Here is a 15,841-nt window from a genome sequence, read left to right as displayed (position 1 = left end):
TCAGGATGTGTGCAGTTGGCACATTGAGAGGTTATATGCAACTAGGCCGGGACTCGGAGTTTCCATGAGCAGCTGAGAAATTCTAGAAACAGCCTGTACTTGTGGGGTTTGCTTTCCTTTTCTTCCCTGCCATGGGGAAAAGTTCACGTTATTTTTGGCGGGATCATCAGATGGCTGCCCATCCTCTACACTGTCTTCGGGGTTGCAGGGCAGGGAGACTGCCTGCCTGTGCCTGCTTCTCTCCCACCATCTTGCTCTTAGATCCCCTGCTACAGCTTAGATAACTCTGTCTTACATTTTATATTTCAGCTCCAGATAAACTTCTGGGGGGGATCTTCAGCTCTATTTAAGCTATAGGAGAAGGGGTCCAGTCCCTAAGGTTGCTGTTAGTTCAACTGTAGATAGAGACCAAAGAACAACACGATTCTAAACTGCCTGGCACTGTGAAAACAAGCAGTGGGAAATTAACCATTTCACTCAGCAGGTATTCTTTGGGTGCTGACTTGGTGCCAGCCACGCATTTCTCAGGCTCTGGGAGGGTCAGAGATCTGGAGTCTCCACTACTGTGCAGTTTACAGCATAGTACTAAGAGACAGAAAATAAAAATATAATCGAAAAAAGAAAAAGACTATTTTATTAAGATTTTATTTGAGACAGAGTACAAGTGGAGGAGAGGGGAGGGGCAGAGGGAGAGGGAGAAGCAGGCTCCCCACTGAGCAGGGAGCCTGACTTGGGGCTCAATCCCAGTACCCCAAGATCATGACCTGAGCCGAAGACAGACGCTTGACCAACCAAGCCACCCAGGTATCCCAAGAAGATGATAGTGACTTAGGCCAAGAAGAAAATAAAACAGTGTGTTGGGGGGCACCTGGGTGGTGCAGTGGTTGAGCATCTGCCTTTGGTTCAGGTCATTGGTCCTGGGGTCCTGTGATCAAGTCCTGCATCAGGTTCCCTGCAGGGAGTCGGCTTCTCCCTCTGTCTCTGCCTCTTTCTCGGTCTCTCATGAATAAATAAATAAAATCTTAAAAAAAAATAAAACAGTGTGTTGAAATTCTGAATGACTGGAAGTGGGCTCTTTTTTTTTTTTTTTAATAAATTTTTTTTTTTTTTTACATTTTTATTTATTTGTGATAGTCACAGAGAGAGAGAGAGAGGCAGAGACACAGGCAGAGGGAGAAGCAGGCTCCATGCACTGGGAGCCCGACGTGGGATTCGATCCCGGGTCTCCAGGATCGCGCCCTGGGCCAAAGGCAGGCGCCAAACCGCTGCACCATCCAGGGATCCCTGGCTCTTTTTTTTTTTAATGAACCATGTGACTCTCCACCTTTGTAGAGGTGACATTTGAAAAAGCACTCTAAGCAGAGGGAACAACAAATGCAAAGGCCCTGAGATCAGAATGCATATAACACATTAAAAGGATAGAAAGAAGGCCAGAGTGGCTAAATCCTAGTGAGTGAGAGGGCTCAAAAATGTAAGTGGGGTTGGCAAGGACCAGATGACACAGTGACTTTTAGACCAGGGAAAGGAGTCTAGGTTTTATTCCACTTGTACTGGAAAGCCATCAGAGGGTTTAGAGTAAAGAACGTGCTGTGATCAGAATTATGCTTAAAAGGATGACTTCTTTCATTGAGCTGTACACTTAAGATTTGGGCACTTTATATGTGTGTCATAGTTTAAAAAGGGAGAGAAAGGACTGACAGTATGGGGGTAGGTAGGTGCCCAGTGGAATCTGGAAGGCTGGTTAAGAGGTTTCATTTCATTTCAATATCCCCTCCACTCGCATTCCCCATGCTCCATCAGCTTTACAAGGAACCAGAATGGGCTCTTGTTCTTGGGGAGTTTATAGTGTAGTGTTTTCTTTTTTTTTTCCTTTAAGATTTTATTTATTTACTCATGAGAAACACAGAGAGGGAGGCAGAGACACAGGCGGAGGGAGAAGCAGGCTCCCTCCGGGGAACCTGATGCGGAACTTGATCCCAGGACCCCAGGATCACACCCTGAGCAGGTGCTCTACCCCTGAGCCACCGAGGTGCCTCATTTGTAGTATCTTTTGATTCAGACAGTCCTTCCCAACCTTCCTGGAGAAGAAGCCTGAAACAGTGAGTGGCATTCACAAGGCAGTTGTTATTAACGTCTTGTAATATACACTCGATGTTAATGTCACTGTGGGTGATTTCACTTTTGTTGTATACTATTCTGTTGTGAGAATTGGTTCATTTATTCATCTACTCTTGCTGATGGGTTTTGGGGGTTGCCTCCAAGGTTTTTGTTATTGTGAGTAGTGCTGCCCTCGAATCATTCTTTTCTAACCCCCTCTCTGTTTTGGGTGGAAAGTCACCCAAACTACAGCTCGTCTGAGTTGCAAGCCAAAATCAGAAACACTTTCCAGGGAGTAATCCAGTTGCCCCTCAAGGTTGGGGTTGGGGTTGGGGTTGGTTGGAGAGGGGTTAAGCCTCTAAGTCTGGTCAGAATGTTGATCCCTTTTTAATAGGCAAGCAGTTTATAGGAAGTGGGGAAGTGGAAGGGAAAGTGGAAATACATGCATAAATAGTAGTGTTTTTAGGGAAGTCACTTCTGCAATGGATTGTCCAGACTGCTGCTGTACCCACAGCCTTTGGGATGTTTTAACCTGCAGAAGGGGAACTTTGCCCATGTGGGTCTTTTGTTGGCGCTGTTCTGTATCTTGTGATAAGAGGCAGAAACCTGGTTGCCTTTGCTCTGGAATCCATCTGTGTGCTCTTGACAGCCTCTGTAGAGCTCTGGCAGAGAAGGGACAATCCGGAGGGCAAAGGGTCAGATCCTCATGCTTTCCTTTGCCCCTTTGGAGTGGGCTTTGGGAAGACACTCTCACTTGGTCCTGCCCTTGACCCCACGGCTGTAAGTGGGGCATCTTCAGTGAAGCCTATCTCTGTAATCTCCAGACAAGATGGTACATTTGCATATATATGCATTTGTATTTACATATTCATGCAGCAGGTGCTTATGTAGGTTCTACCAACCTAGGACTGTTATGAAGCAACCTGGGAAGGTAGTCGAAAGTATTAGAACCAGTTGGCCTTCAAGGACAGAACACAGTTGAGACAAGAATGGTAGGAACCAGAGGAAGGTAAGGGTGCTTCCCCGAATGGTGGGACCTGTGCTAGGAAGATTTAGGGTGGGTCAGAGGGGGAGCTTTGTTGCCTGCATGTCATCCTTTTTTTTTTTTTTTTCCTCCTCCACATCCAGGCCCTTCATACCTTATGAAGAGAATGCTTGAAACACATGCAGACTTTCTGACAGGTGTTTCTAGCAGGTGTTAATCAGACTTCTAGCCTGTGGGTTGCAAAGACAGGAGGTACAGGGGTGAAGAGGGGTGTGGGTAGGGCATTCCCGATATGAACCCAGGGTCCAGGCCAGAGAATAAACACAGGCGATGGTGCAAGCGTTAGGGTCTAGTTGCAGGGACTCTTAGTCCTAACTATAGGCAGAGGGATTGAGCTTGCTGTGGGGTGGAAGAAAGTGCTGGGAAGGTAGCATTATTTTAGCATGAGAGGTAGGATGGCATGGTGCAGGGGAGTGGAGGGAATGAGATGGAGTCTATAAGCAGATATAGCATGAAGCTGTGGGCGACTCTGGTTTCTCTTTAGGAATCATAGGAAGAGGGGTTCTCTGGTCACGTGGCAAGGCCTGCAGTGAGGAAGCAGGATGTGGGAAAGCCTTTGCCTCAATAATTAGATGGTAACTGCCAGTAACCTTGGGTCAGTGATGAGCCATGTGGGCAGTTGGGACAGTGGGAGGGAAAGTGGAGGAATATGATTCAGGGATGTAATTACTCAGTGTCCCTCCCTTTCCTGTCACTTTCCCCAATTTGGAAATAAGGGGTTTTTTCTTTCTTTTCCCCAATAATCCTCTTTTTCATAAAAATAGGGCTCATTTATGACTCTGCTGAGAAATCTGTGCCTCTCTACTGGGGCCTCTGGTCACATGCAGGAGCAGGAGCTAGGCAAGAAGGGGTTGTCCTCTTTGAAGAAATCGAGTGCTGGGCCCCACCCCAGAGTTGCTGACTCATCTGCTTTGGTGCAGCCGAGAATTTGCACTTGCAGCAAGTTCCCAGGTGATGATGATGATGCTGGTCCAGGGGCCACGCTTTGAGAACCAGTTTTCTAGAAAAAATTATCACACAGTTCAGCATCTCACTGTGGAGATTGGCATGGTCAGAGTCTTTGACGAGGAGTCAGGGGCTTGAGCCAGCTTAAGGATGGAAGGGCTGTTATAGGGGGAGGTAGTGTGCAGAAGGGCATTGAAGAGGAGGGGCAGGTGGAGCAGCTGGCCCCAAGGCAGAGATAGTCTTTTTTTTTTTAAGATTTTTAATTTTATTTATCCATAGAGACACAGAGAGAGAGGCAGAGACACAGGCAGAGGGAGAAGCAGGCTCCATGCAGGGAGCCTGACGTGGGACTCGATCCCGGGATCCCAGGATCACGCCCTGGGCTGCAGGCGGCACTAAACCTCTGTGCCACCAGGGCTGCCCAGAGATAGTCTTTGCTACAGAGCAGTGGAGCTGCCCAGGTCCTGGCTCCTGGTAGAGAGAGGTTCACTGCATCAGGAAAACCAAGCGTGCCTCTGCTGGGTGTAGCTCAGGGTCTTATAAAGGCTCACTGTCTGGTAAGGGCCCACCTCACCTCCCAGAGGGAGCCTGAGGCTCAGAGGATCATTCTTACCCATTTGGGGAAGAAGACAGCATAAGAGACTTGTAGGCAGAGGCTCTTGGTGGCAAATTTTGCCCGCAGTGTTGCTGCAGGGAGTTGGGAGTTAGCATTTATAAATGGCACTCTTGTGACAGCAGGACAGTTGTGCAGACCTGTTTGACCCTGATTTAGGAAATGATGGCAGGAGGTAGGTTGGTCTTTTTTAACTCACTCTGATACTTTTGGTTATGAAGACAATGATGTGGCTTCTTCCTTCCTAATAGCTGCTAGAGAGGAGCCCATTTGGTTTTTTTAATGGAAAACTAGGAGGCCTGCAGGGGCAGGGGAAGCACACCAGGCTGGGTTGAAGTAAGGAGAAAGACGCTTTGCTCTTGAGAACAAACTGAGTGCTGTGTTCTTTCTTCCACCCATATTCAAGAGCGCCTCTTGGTCTCCCAGCTTTAGTGCTTGACCACCTCAAGTCCGTTCTCCAGACCATAACCAGACTAGTACACTAAAATCACAAATCTGATCACCTCTTTACTGGAAATGAAGTCCAGCCACCTTAACATGTTTTACTGAACTTGTAAGTTCTTCTGTGTGCCATCTTCGCAGCTACATTCCAGAACATTCTACTTCACCCCCACCGCCATGACCTTTCCTGGCCCACTTTTACATGCCCTCATGTCTCTGCTAAAATAATGTTTCTTTTTGGAGGCCTTTTCTGATGCTAGATTTGATCGCCCCACCGTGTTCCCCGTAGCATCCTGTACCCCGCCTACTCAACCAGGCCTCCGTGCCCAGGCCACTCTGTGGTTTACTCCTGTTCTCGCCATGTGTTTATTCACAGTGCCTCCTTTCACTATCTCAAGCACACTACTTTGGATAATTATGTTCTGAACCTACTAAAAGTAGAGTCAGAAACTCACTTGCACTAAAATTCCACTGTGACTTGGATTCACTGATTAGCTGCCCTCAATCCAGGCTTTTTTTTTTTTTTTTTTTTTTTAAGATTTTATTTATTTAGTCATAGACACAGAGAGAGGCAGAGGGAAAAGCAGGCTCTCTGTGGGGAGCCCAATTCGGGACTCGATCCCAGGATTATGACCCAAAGGCAGACGCTTAACCACTGAGCCACCCAGGTGCCCCTTGATCCAGTCTTAAATGTGTGAATATCCTCTTCCTCAGGATGCAACCCAGGACATCCATTTTGCTGGTATAGATCATGGCAGGGGCGACATCGTTCTGAAGCAGGCAGCTTCTTGATACCATACCACCTGATGGCAGGAGAGGCAGCTGCTCCTTGGTGATCCATCTCTACCCTGTGATCTGGGGAGCCCTCCTCAGTCTACAGTGTGCTGTATGTTTCTTCACCTCTTCCCATGATTCTCTAAGCCGTTCAATATGTTCCACAAAATCCCTTTCTGTTTAAATTCCTGGCTGAACCCTGAACAACATGATGACCCTTGTCATCATCGTTCTTGTAAGTTGCTGAATTATTTGCTTTCCCTACTCCCTGAGGACAGCTACCAGGCATCCTCAGTACCTAGTGTGATTCCTGGTATAAAGCCAGTATGCAATGAATACTTATTGAAAAAAATGAACTCTTGGGCTCAGTTTTTAAAAGTCTGGTAGATGTAGCTAGCTTTTAGTTCAATGAATATAAATGAAATTGAAGGAATGGGGATTGTTTAGTCTAGAGAATAGGAGAGTAGTAAGTGGTGTTGGCCGCTGACTTCAGATAATATCTGAAGGCCCCAGGTTGGGGAGACAGAATGTCTCTGGAAGGGGGCACTGAGCTCCCTGTTTCTTATCAAGCTGTAAGGACAATGCAGGCAAACATCATGTTGGAGGGACGCCTGGGTGGCTCAGTGGTTGAGACTCTGCCTTCAGCTCAGGGCGTGATCCCAGGGTCCCGGGATTGAGTCTCACACTGGGCTCCTTCAGGGAGCCTGCTTTTCCCTCTGCCTATGTCTTTGCCTCTCTCTCTCTCTCTCTCTCTCTCTCTCTCTCATGAATAAATAAAGTCTTAAAAAAATAATAGAAGGGACATTGGACTTCACATCTTCCAGCAGATTTTCTGCTTTCCCTTCCTTGTGTGCCCAGCACTGGTCCAGGCACTGTGTTCTGGGGAGGAGTAAAGTGAGGCCCTCCTGGCTTTCAAGGAGCAAAAAATCTGTTGGGAGGGATCCCTGGGACACCAGATGATGAGTCCAAGGTAGTTGGAGAAGAGTGTCCAAAGAGTGTTCCTGGAAGAAGATAGCACTAAGCTTCTTTCTTTTAAGATTTTATTTATTTATTTGAGAGAGAGAGCACAAGCAGAGGAAGAGGGACAAGCAGATTCTGTGCTGAGCAGGGAGACCACATGGGGCTCAATCCCAGGACACTGGGATCACTACCTGAGCTCAAGTCAGACACTTAATCTTAATCGACTGAGCCACCCAGGTGCCCGCACTGAACTGCCTTCTGAGATTAGGCAGGAGTCAGCTGTAGGTGAAGGGATTGGCCTGAGAGGTTGGGGGTTGAAAGGGAAGGAACAGACTAAGCTCTCTCTTATCAGCGTGCCCCTGTGAGGTGGGACGTCTCATGGCTTAATTGTACTGGGGGCACATGGTAAATAAGTGGCAGGCCTCAGATTTGAACCCAGGTCTGCCCAGCTTGTCATGTTGTCTGATGATTTAGCAGCTAGATCATACATTTTTCTTATTTATTTGACTTTGAATAACAAGTTAGGGAGTTTTGCTTCAGGCAGGTGACGTAAGTGGTGGATGTGAGCACTGTGTTTCCTAAGCCACATGTCGGGCCCCGTGGTCTGACAAACAGGAGTGGACTTAAGGGACAACAGGTCAGAATTTTGCAACCAAGTGTCTGGGAAGTGGTGATGGATGAATGATGAGAACAGCAGTGACTCTTGACCTAGCCTCTGGTGGGGAAGCCCCTACTGGCTGCTGCTCCCCAGGCCGCCTGACTCATTTAGTTAGTTTTGGAAGACTTCTCTGCTTTGTCAAGTCCAGGCTCCAGCTGAATGCAGGAGCCTGGCAAAATGCACTTCCTCTCTCCCCTACTGGTCCAGCCCTCAGGGCCTGGCTGTCATTTCCCTCACTCAGGGCTCAGCAGGTGGCTAAGTCAAGCCGCTAGCTGCATCACCCCACCCCACCCCCACCCCGCCTCAGCTGTCTACACTGGGCCCTGACTCCAGGCTCTGACTTTCTCAATCTCCCTCCCATAGGCACACACACAGTGGGGGCTCAGTAAATATTACTCAATGAGCAGCAGGCTGGCTGCTGGTTCTAATTTTGTTCCCTGCTTCTGAGTCCCCACTTTTTATATATATATAAAGTTTCTCATCCTGCCCCTCCCAGCAACAAGGGGTTTTTCTGGGGAAAGTAAATGGGCCACTGCCCCTAGGTAACACCACCCTTCTCCCGCCCCTCCACCCAGCAGACCTCCTGCACTGTTTGCAGAAATCAGGCCTGATTTCTGGGTGGCCTTTGGTTGAGCCAAAGCTCCAGGCTAAGGTTCTGGGAGTGGGAGCTGGGAGAAGAGAAGACATCCTTTTAGGGTGTGTAAGAGAGCAGAAGCCTGGAGGGGGCAGAAGAATGGGCCCATTGAGACCTGGGCCTCTTGGGTGAGGAGGAGGGCTGGCTTTCAAGCCACTGTGTTTGCACTGTACTTGGAGGGGATTTCAGCCCACCCCAGAGGAGGGTGGCTTCTTGGACATGGTTCTTTTGGTGAATGGGGGTGGGGGGGTGCTGCATACTGGATGGTAGTTCTCAAAAATTCTTTGAACTCCAGAGAGCCAGTAGGGTATTTCCCCCGAGGACCGGGCTGTGAGGCTACTGGTTTTCTCATTCAGACGACTGTATCACTATTAGTTTGAGCACGAATACTGGGAGTATACTAATTTATAGAACACTGGGCGGTTTTTGTAGTCAGATGTACTGATCATTGCTTTTATAGATTGTAGGTTTTATGCCATATTTAGAAAGTTCACCCTAACTCCTTGACTATAAAAATAACCACCTATGTTTACGTGTATTGCCCTTATCCCCACCTCCCATTGGGACACATCAGTGAGTTGAAGTAAAAAACTAAAAACAAATGCTCCAAATCCCACCATTCAAATGGTCCTCACTACTATTAGGTAGATACTCTGCTGGATAATCTTCTAAGCATACTTACAGATGAATGCATATAGAGAAAGAAATCATCTTACAGAGAAGTATTTAAAATTTCCCTGAATGTAACAGAAGAAAAGGAAGCAGTAAAATTAAAGGAATTATTAAGCTTTAAAGAAATATGTTTTTTCACCAAGAGATTATTTCGTAAAAGAGGTTTAAAAACAAAAACTGAGTCATATCTATAATAACTGTTTTAGATAGTATTTATTCCTGCTAGGAGAGATGAGGACATTAGCATTTTCACATTTTTGTGTCCTCATCTTTTTTTTTTTTTTCAAATGTGTCCTCATCTTTTTGTCTTGTCTTGTAAATTGTCCATTTTTATAACACTTAGGTTCTGTACTGTAACCATAATCCCCAGGGTTTATTTTTCTAAGGGTTTTACCTTAATGTTTACCATCAGTACTTTTACCATGGTTTCTGCTTTCCTAAGATCTTTATTTCTCTATATTAGCTGCATTTCATTCTTCTGTTTTCGCACTCTAGGAAGGAGACTATAGCCTTTGACTTCTTTCATGCTTGAGAATTTCTGCCTGTTGTCCTCACTAGATTTGTGTGACATCTCGGCTGGGAACAATATCTCTGGTTCTTTTTTTTTTTTTTTTTTTTAATTTTTATTTATTTATGATAGTCACAGAGAGAGAGAGAGAGAGAGAGAGAGAGGCAGAGACATAGGTAGAGGGAGAAGCAGGCTCCATGCAGGGAGCCCGACGTGGGATTCGATCCCAGGTCTCCAGGATTGCGCCCCGGGCCAAAGGCAGGCGCTAAACCGCTGTGCCACCCAGGGATCCCATATCTCTGGTTCTTTTCTCTCCCACTGATGTAAACATTGGTGCATTTTCTTCTGATACTGAATGTTGCTCTGGGGAAGATGAGGGAAGTCTGTATTTTCTGCCTCTTAAGAGAGTTTTAATATGTTTCACAATTTCTGTAATAAAATTTTTTTGGGGAAAAAGTTCCTTTTTGATGCCTGAAAACATCTTTCAAGTTTAGCATTCTGCTTCAGATTGTTGTGGGAGGTAGTTTATTATTTCAGTCTTCAGGTTCTGTTGCTCCTTTCGTTTCAGGGAAATCTTGTGCCCTTTATCTTTGAACATACCTTGGAATCCAGTCTTGGGTTTAGGAACTTTAGGAACCCCAGTTATCCTATGTTTGGTATCATTGTCTTCTCATTACATTTTTTGTTTGTTTTGTTTTTAGATTCATTTTTTTAGTAATCCCTGCACCCAAACTGGGGCTTGAACTTACAACCCCAAGACCAAGAGTTGCAAGGTCTGCCCACTTGAGCCACTAGCGCCCCTCATTCCCCACCTCCCATTGGGACACATCAGTGAGATGAATCTGTCTTTTCCATCTACATTTACTGTGGTTATCTTGGACCCTCTTTTTGTCAATGTTTCTATTTTAAATTACTGGTAGAATTTTGTTCTATGTTCATTATAATTTATTGATTGATTGTTTAGTGATGTTTTGTTCTTTTTTTAGGAAGCCTGCATTCTCTTTGATCTCATTTGGTTTTGTAATTTCATCTTTGAGCTCTGGTTTTATTGCATTAATGTTTTAATTTATTGTGCAGTGTGAGGCAGTTGGGAAGAATTGCTTCTCTGGAGTTATGTTTTACTTTGGGTGATGTCTTTGTCTTTTGCATTATGTTTCCATCATGTTCACGCTAGTGCTGTTGGACTTTGTCAGCTCTAAAACATGACCATGACTCTACACTGGGGCTGACTTGCCCCCTACTCTAGCACCAGCAATGTTAAGGGCTGCGTATTTCTCACCTGTTTACTGAGCCTTGCACCAGTAGGAATGTGGAGATGAGATGGGGCAGATGGATCTGTCCCAGATTCTGGGTGTTAGTAGCAGCTCCTGTGGCATGGCTCAGCCCACAGATTTGGGGGGTGTGTCCCACTGGTGTTGGAGGGGGAGGTATACTCACTGGATGTGGATCATTTCTCCAGTTCAGTCTATGGCCTTGGAGCTCCCATTTCCCTCAAAAGAGAGTCACTCATTGTTCTTGTTTCAGTGTCACCTTTTTATTTTCCCAGCAGCTTTTCCCACTACTCCTTAATTGGAGAGGAAAAGGGATTGGCAACCGCTTGCCTCTGCAGATGTGGGGGAGGTTAGTGAGAACTCTAGCTCTTCTCCGCTGTCCCTGCTAATGGCTGTGAGGCTGGGCCAGGCGTCAGAGGTGGGCCATGGGTGGTGCCTCTTGGATTTCTTAACCTGCCTCTGGATTTGAAGCTACTATATTAGACTATGTCTACCCTCTTGTTTGGTTACTCTTGGTGTTTTGTTTTGGTTTTGCTCATGTTTTACTCAAATGTTAATGATTTAGGGGAAGGAAAATTGTGAAAACCATTTGGGTTCTCCATCTGAACTCAGGTCTTTATTTTCATATAATGTTTCAACGTACTTTATCTTTCTTAATATTGAGAAAACGCTGAAGATTTCTTTTCCCTCTTTGTGAACTAAGGAAACAGACCCAGTGAGATGAGTGTGTTGAGTGGAGTCCCTGCAAATTGGCTTTCAGGCCCAGTGGTCCTTCTCCTGCCAAAGCCAGCACTTCCTTTGGTATTTCATGGATGAGGAAGACAGATGCCCAGTGTTCTGAAGACAGATGCCCAGTGTTCTTGATTCCTCAAGACCTTCCCCACCCACTCTGTTCCCCCTAGCTTTGTCTTTGTCTGCGAGTTTCAGGGTTTTGTATACCTCTCCTAATAGAGGTGCAGGAATGTTGCCCCCTTGACTCCCCTGGGGCCATCTGCATTTGTTTACCCCTCAATAGTTAACCATTAGTGAGGAGTCTCCCCTGGGGAGACAGTTCTACTGGAGAAAGACCAATCTATCAAAAGCTGTTCTACAGAAGTGAACTGTTGACCTGGAAAGAATCCCCAGAGGGGTGGGGAATTGCCTCATAGTTAGCTGGGTCACTCATAGCCCTGGAGCCCTGGATGTGCTGAGGTCACAGGTACCTCAGAGACCCCCTACTGTCTGTCCCCAAGAGGAACATAAGAGAACTAGACACTTCTTTTGACATCCTTTGGATTTTAGGTGGAGGAGAAGACAGTTCAGAGGAAAGCTTAAGGTGATTCACTGAGGCCAGCCAGTGGTGGGGCCAAGGGTTCTGGGGAGCCATTGTTTCTGTCACTGTGGCATCCCCCTCGCTCTCTGCTACCCCTCCAACCCCCATGGCCATTCTTGCTTGCTTGCTTTGGTATGGACAATCAACCTTTTAAGTTAAGTGCTTTGTAAAATTTTAAGTCAAGCGCTTTGTAAAAACCCAGTTGAGATGCCCTTGCCCTGAATGCTGCCATTCAATCTGCAGCTAAGACATCAGCTTGAATTCTAGCTTTAGAATTCATGGTGCTCCTACATAACCCATCATTTGAGGGGTTACAGGATAGGCCCAAGTAGGTGTGCTTACAAACATCTTTCACCCATTTCCTGCGGCTTACCAGTGGCCTCGGATACAGTTGTCTCTGGAGCATTCTTTTCTTTTCTTCCCTGTTCATTCCTTGCTCAGAGGGATCTGAGAATGAGAACGGTGGGCCAGCTGGTAGTCAGGGAAGGAAGTGGATGTTGGGAGGCCTAGAAGATCCAGCATCAGGAAAAGGTGCCACTGTATCACCATAGAGAGAAATCAATGTTTGCTCATGTCTGACGGGAGGTGGGCATAGAAAACCAACAGTGTGGTAAATACAACAGTAAAACTATGTCCACAGCACAGAAATGCCGTGTTTAGGATAAGATTCTTCTGAGCCAAGTGAAGGGATGGGTGGATGGCAGGCAGGTGGAATTAGGAGCCCCCAAGATGGTAGAGAGACCTGAAGGTTCACAGAGGGTCTGAAAGCAAGCGGCTCTCACTGACTTTCTCCCTGGGGGTTTTTTACTTCCCCCTAGAAGGGCTGGGTCTGGCGCCTTGGAGGCAGACCTAAAGGCACTAAAATAATTGACTTCTTTGAACCCAGGCCAAGTGAACAAAGGAGTGGAGAGACTCCAACTTCTCTTGAGTGGGAGAGCCTGGTCCTCTGAGCCAAGAGCACATTTCAAACCTTTGTCTCTTTCCAGCTTGTTTTCCTGTCCTGTGCGCTTCTCTTAGGACTCCTGGAAGGTGTCCTTGAGCGCAGCTGGCTTGGCTCCCTGGAAAGACCAGAGCGGCCCACCCAGGGGCCTGCCCATTTCCATAGCCATCAGAGACTGGGCTTGTCCTGCAGCTGGGCCCACAAGGTGACGGATGACCCCTGCTCAGCACCACCATCCATCTGCATCAAGAACTCTATGTGTTCTCGTCCACTCTCCTTTCTTTCCTCCAAAGAATCTTTCATAAACTTTTTTTTCCCCCCTAAGAATAACTGGGAGCGGGCAGCCCGGGTGGCTCAGTGGTTTAGCGCCTTCAGCCCAGGGGGTGATCCTGGAGACCCAGGATTGAGTCCCGCGTTGGGCTCCCTGCATGGAGCCTGCTTCTCCCTCTGCCTGTGTCTCTGCCTCTCTCTCTCTCTCTCCCCTCCCCCCCGTATTCTCATGAATAAACAAATTTTTAAAATCTTAAAAAAAAAAAAAAGAATAACTGGGAGCTAAAGAAAAAAAAAATCTCTATTGGAGCAGAAGGCTCCCCTTTTGTGTCTACCAAAAGGCCAGGGTCACTTGGATTTGAAGTGTCTTTTAGCAACTCCAAGATCCCTGGACCAGGACCTCTTCCTGCCCTTCAGTTGTTTTTAGATGCTCTGAGGGGTGGGTTGTGTCTTGAGTGTTGGGTCAGGCAGTAGGTCCCACTCACTGAACGTACTCATGCACTTGGGGAGCTGTGCCAGCCGGCCAGGGAGTTGGCAAAGAGCAAATGTTTTGTAAATGCTGACTTTGAAATGAATGGCAATCCAGGTAAAGCTGCTAAAGTTCTGTGGGGTGTCTCACACTTGAAGTGATTTTGTGTTTGTTTTGAGGTTGCTGCAGATAAATGTGAGAAATGTAACTGAAGTGGGAACCATTGTTTATTAGGAAGGTACCCGTAACACCGCCTGGCCTCTAAGGTGTACGGGGGGGGGGGGGGTGTCTCTTGCGCAGGTCTTCAGCATGCGTTATGCCTGGATTTGGGGTGCTTGCTGAGGGTGGTAGAAATTGGGAAGAGCTGGGGTGCCTGGCTGGTTCAGGCAGTAGCATGTGCCGACTCTTGATCTTGGAGTTGTAAGGTCGAGCCTCACGTTGGATGTAGAGGTTACTTTAAAAAAAATCTTTAAAGAGATTGGGAAGCCCTGCCTAGGAGACATGCGAGATGTTTCAGGCCTCCTCGGGGAGCCAGGGCGTGTATTTTATGTCTCCATACAGCGGGGAAGTGGTTCAGAGTGCATGGACTTTCCTTTCATTCAGACCTGGCTTCACTTGATGAAAAATTTAATTTCTAGTTTCACTGCTCAACTTGTTGGCCATCGATCACGTTTCCTAATCTCTGAAACCGGGTTTCCTCATCTATTAGATGAAGATAAGCATCCCAACTTCTTTTCAAGGCATCTGTGACTGTCAGGTGCTTATTAGCAGGGTTGGCGCTGGTGAAGCCGGCTGCTGCCCTCATCATCTCTTTGCCCTCCTTTGCTAAATCCACAGCCCTGCTCTCCTTTGATAGTACAACACCTGTCTCAGATGACAGGGTGTTCAGGTAGAGAACCATTTGCTTTGTACATTGGATTTTAGCCATTTTGGCCTAAGATCCCACCTGCTCACTGTATGAACTTCTGGTTCTCTGTAGATTTGAGAGTTGTTAACCTCAAAGTAACACTTTACAAAACCGCCGTTTGTTCTGATGGCTAATCCACTCTTTTGTGTAACTCAAAGGACATTCCACTGAAGGGTGAGATTTTCCAGATCTGTGCATGTCCCATGTGTGGAAGCTAAAGCCTGGAATGTCCCCTGGGAGAATTGTGTGATGTGTGTTCTATGGGCCTGGAGTAAAGTTAGCCACAGGGGTATTCTTGTTAGTTCTAGGCGTAGCTGACTCCCATCCCAGGTCCTGAAAGTGGAGGAACTCTGCTGATTATAATCAAATTATAACATTTGAGGGGATCCCTGGGTGGTTCAGTGGTTCAGCACCTGCGTTGGGCCCAGGGCGAGATCATGGAGTCCTGGGATAGAGTCCTGCATCAGGCTCCCAGCATGGAGCCTGCTTCTCCCTCTGCCTGTGTCTCTGCCTCTCTATGTCTATCATGAATAAATAAATAAAATATTTAAAAAAAAGAAAAAAAAAAAGAACTAGGCCATGAATAAAAGAAAAAAAATCCCTTTAAAAAAATTATAACATTTGATTGAGTGCTTTCTATAGGTCAGGCCCTTGGTGACTTGCCGTAGCTCATGTCATTAATTTTCACAATAATCCAGTGTGGTATGTACCCATTTTATAGAAGAGAAAACTGAAGTAGAGAGCCCAAGTAACTTGCCCAAGGCCACTTAATCTGGCCAGCACAGTGGCACAGAAATTCAGACCAGGTTTTCTGACACTAAAGGCCAGGGTAAGCTGCATTACTACTTTTTTTTTTCTTTTTTTTAAGATTTTGTTTTGTTAGGTAATCTAGCCACCAAATATGGGGCCCTAGATCAAGAGTGGTAGGCTCCATCATCGACTGAGCCAGCTGGGTGTTCCTGCATCACTGCTCTGATTCCAGAATGTTGACTCTGGTTAAATTTATCGGCCAACATTGCACCACTTGTAAGCGACAGAACCAGGGTGCAAACAAGCCTGTTCTTAAGCACTCTGCTCTGGCTCCAATGTCACCAGCAATGGCCTGGAGGTGGAGTGATCCACTGTGGGACGTGCCCAGGCCCCGGAAGCCTGGGAGGCGTGGAAACCCCTGCAGTGATTGGGTTCCTGGGCCTAGATTAAATAGGAGGCTCGTTTTCCCCACCTGGTGTTTATTTCCCTAATTAAATTATAACTATACTGAGGGAAATGATTAACGAAAGAAAATCATCATCACCCCTGCTATCTCTCAGGCCTGTATTTCCCTC

The 15,841-nt window shown here is 46.6% G+C and overlaps 1 protein-coding gene across 6 annotated transcripts in view; it reads left to right on the top strand.

The window, feature by feature from the left end:
* SLC39A14 (solute carrier family 39 member 14) overlaps positions 1-15,841 on the top strand; it is a 47,025-nt gene that overhangs the window by 14,203 nt on the left and 16,981 nt on the right. For 2 of the 6 annotated variants that reach the window (XM_072796323.1, XM_072796324.1), the window contains exon 1: positions 6,057-6,150. The exons of 3 other annotated variants lie outside the window; for them this stretch is intronic. In XM_072796323.1, coding sequence (XP_072652424.1) covers positions 6,072-6,150 — 79 coding nt within the window. In that variant the 5' untranslated portion in view covers positions 6,057-6,071. Of the gene's footprint in view, positions 1-5,855; positions 6,028-6,056; positions 6,151-15,841 lie in introns of those variants that run through there. One more of the 6 variants, XM_072796327.1, reaches the window with a different exon arrangement.

This window comes from Canis lupus, chromosome 24 (genome assembly GCF_048164855.1).
Source record: "Canis lupus baileyi chromosome 24, mCanLup2.hap1, whole genome shotgun sequence".
Lineage (NCBI taxonomy): Eukaryota > Metazoa > Chordata > Mammalia > Carnivora > Canidae > Canis > Canis lupus.
The sequence above is the reverse complement of the archived record's forward strand: the minus strand, read 5'-3'. Positions and strand labels throughout refer to the sequence as shown.